The sequence below is a fragment of the Hemiscyllium ocellatum genome, chromosome 11 (genome assembly GCF_020745735.1).
Source record: "Hemiscyllium ocellatum isolate sHemOce1 chromosome 11, sHemOce1.pat.X.cur, whole genome shotgun sequence".
NCBI classification, from domain to species: Eukaryota; Metazoa; Chordata; class Chondrichthyes; order Orectolobiformes; family Hemiscylliidae; genus Hemiscyllium; species Hemiscyllium ocellatum.
The window spans coordinates 73,323,308-73,337,795 of NC_083411.1; the positions used below are offsets into that span (position 1 = coordinate 73,323,308).

The 14,488-nt window shown below is 37.1% G+C and overlaps 1 protein-coding gene across 1 annotated transcript in view; it reads left to right on the forward strand.

Annotated features, from left to right (window-relative positions):
• The window catches only part of LOC132820214 (succinate--CoA ligase [ADP-forming] subunit beta, mitochondrial-like), a 100,781-nt gene that overhangs the window by 73,217 nt on the left and 13,076 nt on the right, over nt 1-14,488 (forward strand). Inside the window, exon 9 of the mRNA XM_060832205.1 lies at nt 13,165-13,285. Coding sequence (XP_060688188.1) covers nt 13,165-13,285 — 121 coding nt within the window. The remainder of the gene's footprint in view (nt 1-13,164; nt 13,286-14,488) is intronic.

The window sequence follows — 14,488 nt, forward strand, 5'->3', positions numbered from 1 at the left end:
TAATTATCATTGTGCACTCCTATGTGGCTGTCTTCCATTGTCCTTGCCCACTCCTATGTGGCTGCCTTCCATTGTCCCAAATTTCCAGCATCTTTCATTCTGTATAAAGAAATGGCTGTGGAAGTTTAGCCAATTGAAGTTTTCAGCACTGAGAATTTTGTCAGTGGATGAAATATATTGAGAGCTTGTGAAGCCAAAACTTATAAATGCAGTACACATTTGAGGGGCTGAATGTCCTACTCCATTTCCTATTCTTTTTTGACGCTAAACAACAATAATGCTAAATTATTAAATTTTAACATCTGCATTTACTTTAAATGCTTTTCTTCTGTGAACAGTTTGCAGGATGACTGCTTAGCTGTCATAATTGGTATTCAAGATACCAACGTTCCTAATTATAAGCCTCAAATTAAATTCGATCAGCTTCTTAATTTAATTTAACTCCCTTGGTGAGCCCACTGACACGGACAGGAGATTTATATGAAACTGATGATTTAATCGGGCTTTGAATTAATTCAAATTTCAGATCTGAAAGTTATTGATAGACAGTTACCAATGATGAGAATGGTATAAAGGACCAAATCTCATATGGCTGAGCAACTAGTCTATGAGGCAAATGATCCGTGGGCTGTCTGTCTTGAATTCCATGCACCCTGTTTGCAGTAGGATTCGTGATAATCTTGCGCAAAATTCAGGAGTCATTTCAAGGAGCAAATTACAAATGAGAAATCAAAGTCAAACCTCAGCTGGACTTGGAACCATGCCAAAACAGTTGAAAAACAACTTGGAGCTCGATTAAAAACCTAATCAGTTTTAGTGGTGCAGTGTCTCCAAGATTCAGAACACGATAAGAGTGGGAGGCAGAGATCATTCTCAAGCCTATTTTAGACCTGAGCTGCACAAGTGTTAAAAGAGGAAATACTGCAAGGAGTTGCTGTCTTTGGGTTGCCATTGCATGGCACCAAATGGTCAATTGCTAATCATTTGCAAACAGGGCGTTTGACAGTCTTTCTGGGAACGAAGTATGGACATATCCAAGAAGTATGTCAATTAGTGCTGGATCATAACAGCACTCCCTCAAAACACGCACGTGTCTCTTGTGTGCCTCGCAGAAAACCAAGAGTAGATCCACAGGGCTACCATGCCATTGCTTGTATTCTTTGTTTCTGACCTCTGGAACCAAATTGTTTGCCTTCATGTGCAAAAAGTGAGTGCGTTGGGAACCAACAGTTCCGGCCCCCGTAATAGTTAATACAAAAGCTGATGCAGCCACAAAGGGATTTGGAGGAAAAAATGATCAGTATGTAAAATATATTTCGGGATGAGGTAGCTTCATTTTTATTTATGAAAGGTTCACTGCCATTAGTTTCTAAGTTATTTTTAAATCTGGATGAAAGTCCTGTGGAGGTTTTAAACAAATATTTTTAATTGAGCACTGAGTGCTGCAACAAATGTATTTAATAAAAAGAATAGTTGCTTGTTAATTCAGTTCCTACACTTCTTATTCCTTACTATAACCATGTGCAACATAAACACTAGGAACATGCTTATAATATAAATAAAGACCATTTTTGAAGAGAATTATATCTGTTACTTTTGCTCTAAATGTTGTATTTTACTTTTTTAATAAAAGGGAAGCATAGAAAGAATTGAGGCACCATTTTAATGTTTATAAATATTAGGTGTATTAATCTCACCTTAACTCAGATTCAAACATCGCTGCGGACATAAATGCATAATTTAGGCTGACACTTTATTGTTGTGCTGAGAAATTGCTGCATAATCACAGGTATGGATAAACCAACATATCTTTAGCCTCTTCAGGTGGGTTTAAAAATCTCTTTGCCTGCTTCTTTTCAATTAGTGCCATGTTCCTGCCTGAATTATCACCACCAAAAATAGGCCCTCACTGCATATATATTACAGCTATGTTTACCCACTTCAGAAGTATTTCATTCCCATTATGTGATGCTTTAGAATATGCTATGGAATTAAAAGATACTACAAACATCAAGTTTATTTTCCTCCATAACTCTGTGTTTAGAAAAGGCTATTAGTTGAAAAAATGGCGCATTTCCTTGAACTGTGTTTGCTTCGGATGAATATTGATTTTCATGTTACATCTATGACTTTGCTGACTTAATATTGCACCTCACGTAGATCTGCTGCCCCTGGTGAAGCCAATTTTGAGTGAATAAATATAGCTGCTTGAAACACACTTGACTAACTCCTCTACCTAATTGGTAGAAAGGTCAGCTTGCATCAGCATAACCTCCACCTTAATCTTTGTAGATCTGCTCAGTATGTACATTAATAAGTAATGATCTCCATGACCCATATGCATTTTTGGAAGTACTATCCCTCACAGGAAACATTTAATCAAAGCAATATCTACCCCCTATAGTTCAGCTGGACTCTATAGCACTACTTGCTTTGGCATTCAAATTTCTCTCTCGGCTTTTTTGTTTCTTCTTTATCTCTCTTGTAGGAATTTACACATTTTTGTTGTGTTGTATGCAGTTCAGTGTTTCTCCAGCTGTCCTTCTATCTCTGAGCAATTGCTGAATTTCTTTTATATCAAAATCCTGGAATCCCAACAGTCAGCACTGGTTGGGGTATCATTTTGAAATAGACGCAGAACGTCAGAAAGGTCAATCACCATCTTTGCAGGGAAATTAGGGATGAGTAATAAATGCTGGATTGAAATCAGATTCAGAGGATATGCTAGTATATTTAAAGATGAAGTTCTCTTGCTGATTTGAGTATAATTTTATGCACATAGCAATTTACCACCACAAAGTTAAAATATTTTGGTGTTGATTGAAAGGGGAAAATTGGTCAAAACACCAAGAAGCACTTTGTTCTTCTAAATGCCCTACAGATGGAGCATGAGTATAAAACATTTCACCTGAAGGATAGCCCCTCCAATAATACATTGTCCTTACAATGCTGCCCACAAGTTTATGCCTAGTTAATGCGCTGAAATCTTGAAGAGGACTTGTATCTATATCAGCTGAGACAACTGAAAATCTCATGAACTTAATTAAATCAAACTGATATATGCACTTGTGTATGCCTTAGGCATCTTAAACTTACTTTTATCATGGACATATATTGTGAAATACTACACCTTGTTAGCTTTCTGCATTTGAATTAAGTTATTAATGGATTTAACATCTATGTTATTCAAATCCATGCAAGTGTATAATCCTCACAGTTAAAATATCAATCAGCCTTCTAGGACAGATTATCTTTGGTTTGAAAGGCAGAATTCTAGCAGGTGCCAAAATATATCTGAAAGCAATGAATATCTTTTAAAAAGATATGGTTCTACTTCTCTAGAAAGTAACTGTGTCTTCAACATTTCTATTTCCCTTCACATTCTTCAAAAACTTCTCTATTCCTAACTGTTCTTTAGCCCAAGTCTCTGTTCCCTCACTCATCACATGAAGCAAAATAGTGAATGCATCTACCATACAAATTATGAAAGCCTGTATTAAACTGAACATAAGTATTTTTTCTGCAATGTCATATCTTAAGGCCTGATTAGATTAGATGTAGTTCTGCTATTGGACACGTTTTTTTAAAAAATAATCTGAACTGTTAAATTGGCATCCAGTGTAAATCTTGAAATTATCGGTTGGGTTTGCAGTCTGATGCATTTGCACTTGCTAGTAGAAAGTGTATATTAATACATGGAACCCTTGGAAGCCAAAGAAATTTGTGCATACGTTGTATCATTTTCATTGATATAATTGGGGTTGTGGAGACTGCCAGTTTCTTCTGTTTTCTGATTGCAACATGCTGACCAATCAGTCTACCAACAATGGGCATAATTAATCAGCATCTACTTCTCATGCTGTGTAAGTTGCTGTTTTTTCAAGTCTGTTTCTTTCTTTCTTAGTCCTGATGAATGCGAGATTGATGGTAAAATATAAGCCGAGAGTGTGGGTTTGTACAAAGAGCTAATGTAAATGCTTCACAAAATGTATTCAGCAGCAAAAGATCAAATTAACAGGGTCTATACTTGTCCCATGTGATTTATGTATACCCACTGGGCATAATTTCATTTATTTTCAATTATGTACTTGAAAATCTAGTACAACCTGCATGGTGTAGCAGGAACCTTGGTTAACAATGAATCTCTGTGGTAATAGGATTATGCCATCAGCAGTTCTTTGAGATAACCAAAATCTAAGGCATTTATATTTAAATCTGAAAAAAAATCAATTTTTTATTGCCGCAAAACAGAAATCGCTTTATAAAACAGATACATCATTACTGTGACTAGACTTTTGTGGGTCTGTTGCAGCTTTTGATCATTGTATACTAGATATGACTCAAAGTAATCAGAGTTTCAAAGAAGATAATTTTTAAAAAAGGTTAAATACTGCCAGTAACTTACACGCAAAGTTAATGAATCAAACACAGTGCGATATTCTAATTTAGGATTTATTCACTAATAAGATCACAGTGTAATAAAACTTTGCAAACCGTCAAATCCACATTCATCAACCAATGCAAACAATTTAAAAAAAAGCATAGAAATACAGAGCTAAACCTGAGGGATTTACCAGAACGATACAAAGTACTTCACTTAAATGGAATATCTGGAGAAGCTATGATATGATTAATGTCATATATTTTAGAACTTGGATTTTGAATTAGTAGCAAATGTGTTTTAGTCTGTGTCTGAGAAGATTTAGGTTAGATTAGATTAGATTAGACTTAGTGTGGAAACAGGCCCTTCGGCACAACAAGTCCACACCGACCCGCCGAAGCGAAACCCACCCATACCCCTACATTTACCCCTTACCTAACACTACGGGCAATTTAGCATGGCCAATTCAGCTGACCCGCACATCTTTGGACTGTGGGAGGAAACCGGAGCACCCTGAGGAAACCCACGCTGGCACGGGGAGAAAATGGTCATTAATTCTGGACCCATGTTTTATTTTGTAACGAGTATGACAGAAGAAGTTCCTGCAGGGCAAGTGCACAGAGTAAATACTGATGTGAATTACCTTTAATATTTCTGTTTCTTTTCCACATTACCCTCATATAGGTTGACCATGGGTTTATTCCATTGAATGTGCAATTGCTTTAACTTGGCAGTGATTTGGTAATGGAACTGCAATTGTGTTGGCATGGGATTTTTGTGAACTAATGCAGTGTGTACAGATGAAATTGATCATGTTTCCATTCAAATCCCACTATTGCCTCACCCCTCTTTATCTCTGGAGATGAACCCATCAAAATCTGTTGTTCACCATTTAAATGTACATCCTTGATGTAGAGACATAGAGATGTACAGCATGGAAACAGACCCTTTGATCCAACTCGTCCTTTCCAACGAGCTATCCTAAATTAATTTAGTCCCATATGCCAGCACCCGGCCCAAATCCAGCTAAACCCTTACTATTCATATACACAATCAGATGTCTTTTAAATGTTGTAATTGTACCAGCCTCCACCACTTCCTCTGCTGAAAATGTGTTGCTGGAAAAGCGCAGCAGGTCAGGCAGCATCCAAGGAACAGGAGAATCGACGTTTCGGGCAAAAACCCTTCTTCAGGAATCACTTCCTCTTCCACTTCCTCTGGCAGCTCGTTCCATACAGGCACCACCCTTTGTGTGAATTTTGCCCTTTAGGTCCCTTTTAAATTATTCCCCTCTCATCCGAAATCTTTGCCCTCTAGTTCTGGATTCCCCCAATCCAGGGAAAAGGCCTCATCTATTTACTCTATCCATACCCCTCATTATTTTATAAATCTCTATCAGATCATCCCTCAGTCTCTGAAGCTCCAGGGAAAACAGCCCCAGCCTGTTCAGCCTCTCCCTATAGCTCAAACTCTCCAACCATGACACCATCCTTGTAAATCTTTTCTGAACCCTTGCATGTTTTACAATATTCTTCCTATAGGAGGAAGACCAGAATTGCACACAGTATTCCAAATGTAGCCTAATTCCAAAAATGTCCTGTACAGCTGCAACATGACCTCCCAACTCCTGTACTCAATACTCTGACCAATAAAGGAAAGCATACTAAACGCAGCCTTCACTATCCTATGTATCTGAGACTCCACTTTCAAGGAACTATGAACCTGCACTCCAAAGTCTCTTTGTTCAGCAACACTCCCTAGGACCTTACCATTAAGTGTGTAAGTCCTGCCCTGATTGCCTTCTAAAAATGCATTTATCTAAATCAAACTCGCATCTGCCACTCCTTGGTAACTTTCATCGCTGTCTACTACACCTCCAATTTTGGTGTCATCTGCAAATTTATTAACAATTCCTCCTGTGTGCACATCCAAGTCATTTATATAAATGACAAAAAGTAGTGACTCAGCAGCGATCCTTGTGGCACACCACTGGTCACAGACCTCCAGTGTGAAAAGCAACCCTTCACAACCACCCTCTGTCTTTTACCTTCGAGGCAGGTCTATATCCAAATGGCCAGTTCTCCCTGTATTCCATGTGATCTAACCTTGCTAACCACTGTCTCATGGGGAACCTTGTCAAACATTTTATTAAAGTCGATTTACTATATACTGACGTCCACCCCTCATCAATCCTCTTCATGTGATATTAACAGAATGTTTGCACTCAAACCTGCAATCATGTAATGCATATTAGTGCAATAGATTCAAAACATTTTTTCTACTTCTGTCTCCACAGACCTTCCTGACCTGCTGAGTTTCTCCAGCACTTTCTATTTTTATTTCAGATTTCAAATTTATGCAGTTGTGTTCAAATTATGGTTTTGGCTAATCTCAGGCAATATACTCTGCGTTCTGGATACACTACCCATGCATTTCTTGCTGTGTTTCTGTTTCTTGACTTTGTTTGGTACATATGAAATTGTGGAGCTCAAGCTTTGGAAGGGGCTTAATTGCTTTTATGTTGTTAGTGACACTGCATTCTTTTTGCTTATGTCAGAATTAAATAAAAATTTTAATGAGCTCTGACAACTTAAGCAGCGACATTAAATAATGCATATTTAGTCAGGTATCGTATAAACAAAAGTAAGTATATTCTCACAAGCTAATGTAGGCATGAATGGCCTCCTGTGGTACAGCAACAATTCTGTGAAACCTTTCTATTGTTTTGTAATTATCTAATTTGTGTAAATAAAGCTTTGGAGTTATTTCTCGACTATTCTGTGAATTGTTTTCCTACGCTTGTGTATTTTTATACCTTTAGATATTTAGCGTGTTTAGCCTGTTTGAATAAAATTCCTGTCAGTACAGTATTACTTCCTTTTACTAGCATTATAAAACATGGATTATGATCTAACCTAATCACTAACCTTGCAGACTGCTAGAATTCTGTGCCAGCTGTCAAATATAAAATTGTTTCATTCTGCTATACTTCAGCCAGCAAACTTTAATGTCGATAGGGAGATGGTGGACTTTTTTAATTTCACAGTAGACTTATTTTGTGGAACTTATCAAAAGTTTTAAAATGTTGTGAAAGAATAATATACAAGAATTTTGATTCGTGAGGTTTGCTTAAAAATCTAATTTTGCACACCTCACGACTTTTGATTAACATGGACAATGCCAGCAATGGCTTTTAAGTTCTTTCAAATTCTTTGAAATTCACTTTCTTCAATCCTTGACTGACTTTATTTGATATGATTAAGCACAATAAGATTTGGTCTATCATCAAAGGGAGTTATTGACTTGAAGAGCAAAGACCGTCTAACAAATGTGCTTATAATGTGTAATGATGTAAGAAGGAGGTTTAATTTTCAATGGTGAAAAAGGCACGTGAGACTTCATGGACAGAAGATTTTTATTAGAATATATTATTAGATAGTAGAATATTTAGGTGTGAAGATTTTTACTACAATGTAAGTATAGGTTGTACACACAAAGGTATTGATTACTGAAAGATAAATTGAAGGGTAGATGATCCTTGTTTTGTTCTAGTTAAAGGTTTTTTTTCAGAGTTTGTGATGAATTTGGTCATTCTCTGACCCTTATTCTGTAATTGTTGACAGGCCATTCAAAACCAGCGCACAGAAGCAACATTGAGGTTAATTGTCATATGATTACTTTTGCATGCCCCATTAGACTTCGGCTTTTTTTCTGCGTATTTTTATTTCGTTCATGCCCATTTTACCTTCGTGTCCGTTGTCCACTTCTAGTTTTATTACATCAAGTATGACACTAATTGGATGTGTAATAAATGACCTTGTGCAATGTTCCATTTATGTACTTAAATCACAATCCAAGAAGACTACCTGTGGTTGTACAAGAATTGAGGACAACTTGGAAGGAATATCGTTTATACATCAAGCACATTCCTTCCAATGCTCCATTTACAATTTGTATAATCAGGAACTCTACATAAGTATTTCAATCTTCCCAAAAAGATAGTGTTTCAGAGAAGATAATGTTCATTAATCTCCTTGATTAGATGACTTACAGTGTGGAAACAGACCTTTCGGCCCAAGAGGGCCACACGACCCTCCGAAGAGCAACCCACCCAGACTCATTCCCGTACATTTACCCCTTCACCTAACACTACGGGCAATTTTAGCATGGCCAATTCAGCTAACCTGCACATACAGACACAGGGAGAGCGTGCAAACTCCACACAGACAGCCGCCTGAGGCAGGAATTGAACCCGGGTCCCTGGTGCTGTGAGGCAGCAGTGCTAACCACTATGCCACCATGATATTTTGGAAGGTCCTGCAGACTCAATGAGACATTATCAAAATGCAAGTTTTATTTTTGAATTCAATTTCCTTCTCTAAATTGTAGTAACTAATTTCTGCATGCTGGTTACAGATTACCCAATGAATTACAATACAGTACCATTTTAAACATAATTCAAATTTTGGAAACTTATACTCTTGACAAATACCTTATGTATTCACTTTTGATTTTGCTTAAGGAATCAAGTGAGTTTTTTAATGACTTTGGACCTGAGGAAATAGTATTTTTTCATAAATAACATTTCAGATCTGACAGTTTTTGTTTCTAAATTAGGTGTGTAATTTTCTTGTCATTACACATTCTTTTAGGACCCCCTCCCAAATTATCTAACCAGCACTTCACTGTGGTAGTAAACTCATTCAGTCAGTACGTTCTATTTTTAAGTACATCTCAATATAACCATGCAAAAAAATTTCAAAGTGCAATCATGAGTTTTTTTAAAGTACTGTTTGCTGAAGGCTGCATAGACTTGGATCCAATTGGGTGGAAATGCGGCATTTGTGTAATTGGCTTTTATGATCTTCATCTATCTCCTTAAACCTGTCAATAATTGAAAAGTGCTCGTTAGATTTTTGTAAAACAACACTTTATCAGCAGAGCTGATATTTATTTTTGAAATTGATATTGTGTTTCATTACAATGCGGATGAATTTCGACATGATAAAGTCAAATTGATTCACTTTGATTCTATATAGCACTGCCAGAGCTTAAGGTTTTCTTAGTTTGTTTCTTTTAAAGTTAGTTGCTGAGAAACATAGTGGTCATTCACTTGTGCTTGTAAGTTACGAATCTTCTTTAAAAGCAACAGACCTTGTGGGTTTTGACAGAAAGTTGAGTGGGAAAATTTTATTTATGCCTTTACCAAAATATATTGTTCCAAGATGTTTTTAAGGAACTTATAAGAAAAGTTTGACACTGAGCCACATATGGAGATTTTATTTAACTTATCAAAAGCTTGAAAGCTACTGATTACTGAGCAAATGCTTCACCAGTCCCATTACAGGCTAGCTGGTGTCACTCCTCGGCCAAATCTTTACCATGGACAAATGGATGAATGTGAAAATGTCTTCCTGTCTGAAGCTCAGACTCTCACAGATTCTGAGGTCTTGCCTGGCTCCTTGTTTTCTACTCTTTTTATCACATCCTGGCTCCCCTCCAAATATCAAGCCCTATTCACCAAGATTACTACACAGATGCACTCAGAAAGACCATTGGTGCAGGATGGAATTCACTTAGAACCCAGGCCATCAACGACAGTTCAGGAATGTTCAAGAGGTCAGAATTAGAGGGATGCAATTATCTTAGAGGATATTAAAATAAGAGTGAAGAGTTAGGGAGGGATGAAGCTCTGGAGGGTCTTGAAAACAAAGATTCGAATTTTAAAATTGAGGTCTGGTTTAACTATGAATGAGTGCAGATCAGAAAGCACAAGGTGAAGAGCAAATCAGACGATGCCTCAAATTTGTGGATAGAATATAGGAAGCCAGTTTAGTGTACATTGAAATATTCAAATCTGATGTTACCCTAGGTATGGTCTCAGCAGCAAATGATCTCAGGTAGAATCAATTGATTCAGAAGTTCTAGAAAGGAGAATATCCCAGAGGGCTAATGATAAAGCATTGGCGTTTTAAATAATCTTTTTTAACTTGACTCGTCAAAAGGTCAAACTTTACTTTCCTATGACATGCTTGAGTGTTCCAGTAATGCTTATCATTTCCTTGCATTTTAAAAAAATACATAATTATGCTGTAGTGAGTAATGATTTTGCCATCATGGTAACACTATGTCATTGGTTTCTTATGAAATTTTATAACATTCCTCTTTCATTTTATGCGCATTTCAGAATCTTGTGTGTGCTTTCTTTTCATTGTGACTTTTCACCCATACCAGTTTTACTCTTTCTTATTTAGTCCTTTATTTACAAATGTCCAAGATTAAAAACCAACAGGAGAAGCTTTTAAAAATCCTTATCTCAGTTTATAGTTATAATACCTTGATGCCACAATGGCACCAGCCTCACTTAGAGATTCTGCATACAGGTAGCAGATTCATGCTGGTTTAATTTGTCTGGGCTTGGAATTGAGGCACCTTTGAAATACAGAAACCTATAGCACAGGGGAAGGCCATTTGGCCACTCACTACTGTTTGGTTCTTTAAAGAACTATCCAGTTGACTGCACACTTTCTCCACTTCTGTTGTTTTTTCCCTTTTGAAAGTTACTAATAAAACTGCCTCCCTACAATGTTCATGAGTGTGTTTGCAATCACATCAACTCACTATTTAAAAACAAAATTATTCTCATCTCCACTCTGGTTCTTTTGACTATTACCTCAAATCCATGCCCTCTGCGTACTAACCCTCTTGTTAGAGGAACAGTTCTTGCTCATTTACTGTATCGAAAGCCACCTTAATTATGAAGTAAAAGTTGTACTTTGCATCTGATTTTGTTTTACATGATCTGGCTGTGATCCATCTTGACAGCTTGTGTGGCCTAAACTGAAATTTGTGCTTAATTATCCAGTCCATACATCGTCAGCTGACAGCCACAGAACTTCTAATGTTTTCATTTGAGGAGGGAAAATACAATAACTTGTATCTCTCTGACCAATTTGTTGCATTAGTTTGGGAACTGCAGACTATTAGCGATTGTTGATTGTAACTTTATTTGAGAATGCCTTTATAATTGGATTGCCCAGAGAAGTTGCAACCTAACAGCACTTTTCACTTTGAGCCAGCAGGACATTAAATATTGCACCATCATTGTGCTGTCCCTTTCTTCAGATTGTGTAGTGATGTTAATCCATAGGTGGCAAGGTGGCTCTGGGGTTAGCATTACTGCTTTACAGAATCAGGGACCCAGGTTTGATTCCACGCTCGGGTGATTGTGTGGAGTTTGCACATTCTCTGTGTCTGCATGGTTCTCTTCCAGGTGCTTTGGTTTCCTTCCTCAGTCGAAATATGCGCAGGTTAGATGGATTGACCATGTTAAATTGCCCATCCAGGGATAAGCAGAGGGATAGGGTCGGGGTGGAATCTTCTGATGACCTCTTCACAGGATCTTCTTAAAGTCATAGAATCGTTTCAGTGTGGACTCAATGGGCTGAATTGCCAGCTTCCACACTGTAGGGGTTCTATGATTTAAAAAAAACTTGAGGCAAATTCAGTTATCGCACCAAAACTGTTCAGCCTATGAAATAAATGAGCAAGAAGTTTTCATTATCAAAACGTGGAAGATGTGTTACAAATAGCTGACATCACTGGACAAGTCAGATCTCAGGCTTGATAGATCATACTTTGATTTGTTTTGGTTTTAATGATATCTCTCACTGAAACATAAAAATACAATGCTGTAGATTTTGCTTTAACAGTAAAACATGATTTTTAACAAAGAAAAGATAAACTAAAATAAGCCAAATTACCTACTTATAACACATATTCATACATTTTAAAATACATGGTGAAAATGTATTCCAATTAATCCCCAAAATACTCGTTTACAAATTGAAAAGAAAAAAAGGTTTTTGTGTGGTAACCAAAAATACACCTATATACTGCTCATAAACATCACTCAAACAGTACTTGCCATTTCTGACATCTCGGTAGGTTAAGATCACATGACTTAAACTTATAGACTGGAACTTCGTATAGTTTACTGTTACACACCTGACCTTAAATATATCCAGTTTAAAGTAACCTCTTAAGGGTTTTATTCCAACACTTCTACGCTGGGACTATCACTAACTTCTTATTCTGACATAATTTCCTAGTTCCACTTTCCATCTCACCAATCCTAGAGCAATCTTCATCTACAGAGTCACAAAACTACTCAAAAGTAAAAGTGAAAAAAAAGGTTTTTTTTCCCTTAATCTTAAGAAAAGTTCTAGAGATCTCTGAGGAACCTTGAGGCCTCAATATTCACCTTGCTGGTTTGCAAATCAGTTTAAAATAAAGAGAAATCCATAGTGATGCACAATAACTCATCACGTCCAAAACTAGGCCTCAAAACTGTTTTTGAAATGAATTAACCAGGGCTGCAGAAATACCTGCAAATTAATTAAGATCAGAATTCAAAACCCATAGGTTACGAACTCAAAATCCAAAAGCCCATCTGAGAATAAATGATGTGAAAATATATGTATAAATCCGTTTACATCTCAAATGTAACTTCAGATCACTACTATTTAAACTTTGTACTGATGTATACCCATGAAATGTACCATTACACTGTTCAACTTAAAACCCATAATCTGAAAAATATATTGTATAATATCATTCATATTGGAATACATTTATATCTTTCATTCACAGAGAAGCCTTCTTTATGACTATATGATAAAGAGACTTATTATTCAGTAATAAATCAGAAAGTTTTATTTGCTGTAATGCTTCTTTCCAAAAATGCTGTCAGATAATTACTTAATTCCTTGTTTCACTTGCAGGTTCAGGCAATTCTGGTGAATATTTTTGGTGGCATTATGCGTTGTGATATAATTGCTCAAGGGATCATTACTGCTGTTTCAGATCTACACATGAAAATTCCCATTGTTGTTCGATTGCAAGGTGAGAATATTCATAAGTTTCAAATCCTTGGTAATTGGTTATGTACAGGAAACATTTAAGGACAGGTTCTTCCCCAATGTTACCAGACTTATGAATGGACCCCTCATGTATTACAGTTGATCTGTTGTTGTAATACTATTCTGCATTCTGTTCTATTACCCTGATGTAAGAATGTAAGGTAGATTTTGTCTGGTTAGCCCGCAAAACAGTACTTTTCACTGTATCTCAATGCATGTGACAGTAATAAATCAAAACAAATCGAATCATCTTTCCCCTGTGCTGATAGTGCCTGTTTGTTATGCATCTTCACCCTTTCCTCTTGTGTGTTGCACAGCCACTGTTTGGGGAAATGGGAGCCAGAAAAAATGCAGTATTGATATGGTGTTTACATTTGTATTGTGAGTTAACTGGAGATTTATTAATCAATTTGTGTGGATATTGTTAGTGGATAACAGTGGATAGAAAAGCTTTGAAGTTTGCAGAGAAATCAAGAAAGTGAAACATGTTGTTTTCACAAACATTCACAAAAAGAATTTGATCAGGAAGGTATTCATCTTAGAATCCCTACTGTGTGGAAACAGGCCATTTGGTCCAACAAGTCCTCACCGACCCTCAGAACAGTATCCTACCCATTCCCCTACCCTATTACTTGTATTTCCTGTAACTAATGCACCTAACCATGAACATCATGAGCAATTTAGCATGGCCTGTTCACCTAAACTACACACCTTTTGAACTGTGGGAGGAAACCAGAGCACCTGGAGGAAACCCACGCAGACACTGTGAGAATGTGCAAACTCCACACAGTTGCCTGAGGTTTTAAATTTTTTTTTAAACTCATTCATGGATGAAGACATTGCTAGCTAGGTCAGTATTTATTGCCCATCCCTAATTGCCCAGAGGGCAGTTAAGAGTTAACCACATTGCTGTGAATCTGTGGAATCACATGTCGGCCAGACCAAATAAGGATGACAGTTTCCTTACTTAAAGGATGTTAGTGAACCAGTTGGGTTCTTCCAACAATCGACAATGGATTTTTTTTAGATTAGATTCCCTACAGTGTGGAAGCAGGCCCCTTGGCCCAACACCGACCCTCCGAAGAGTAACCCACCCAGACTCTGACCAATGCACCTAACACTGTGGGCAATTTAGCACGGTCAATTCACCTGACCTGCACATCTTTGGATTGTGGGAGGAAACCCA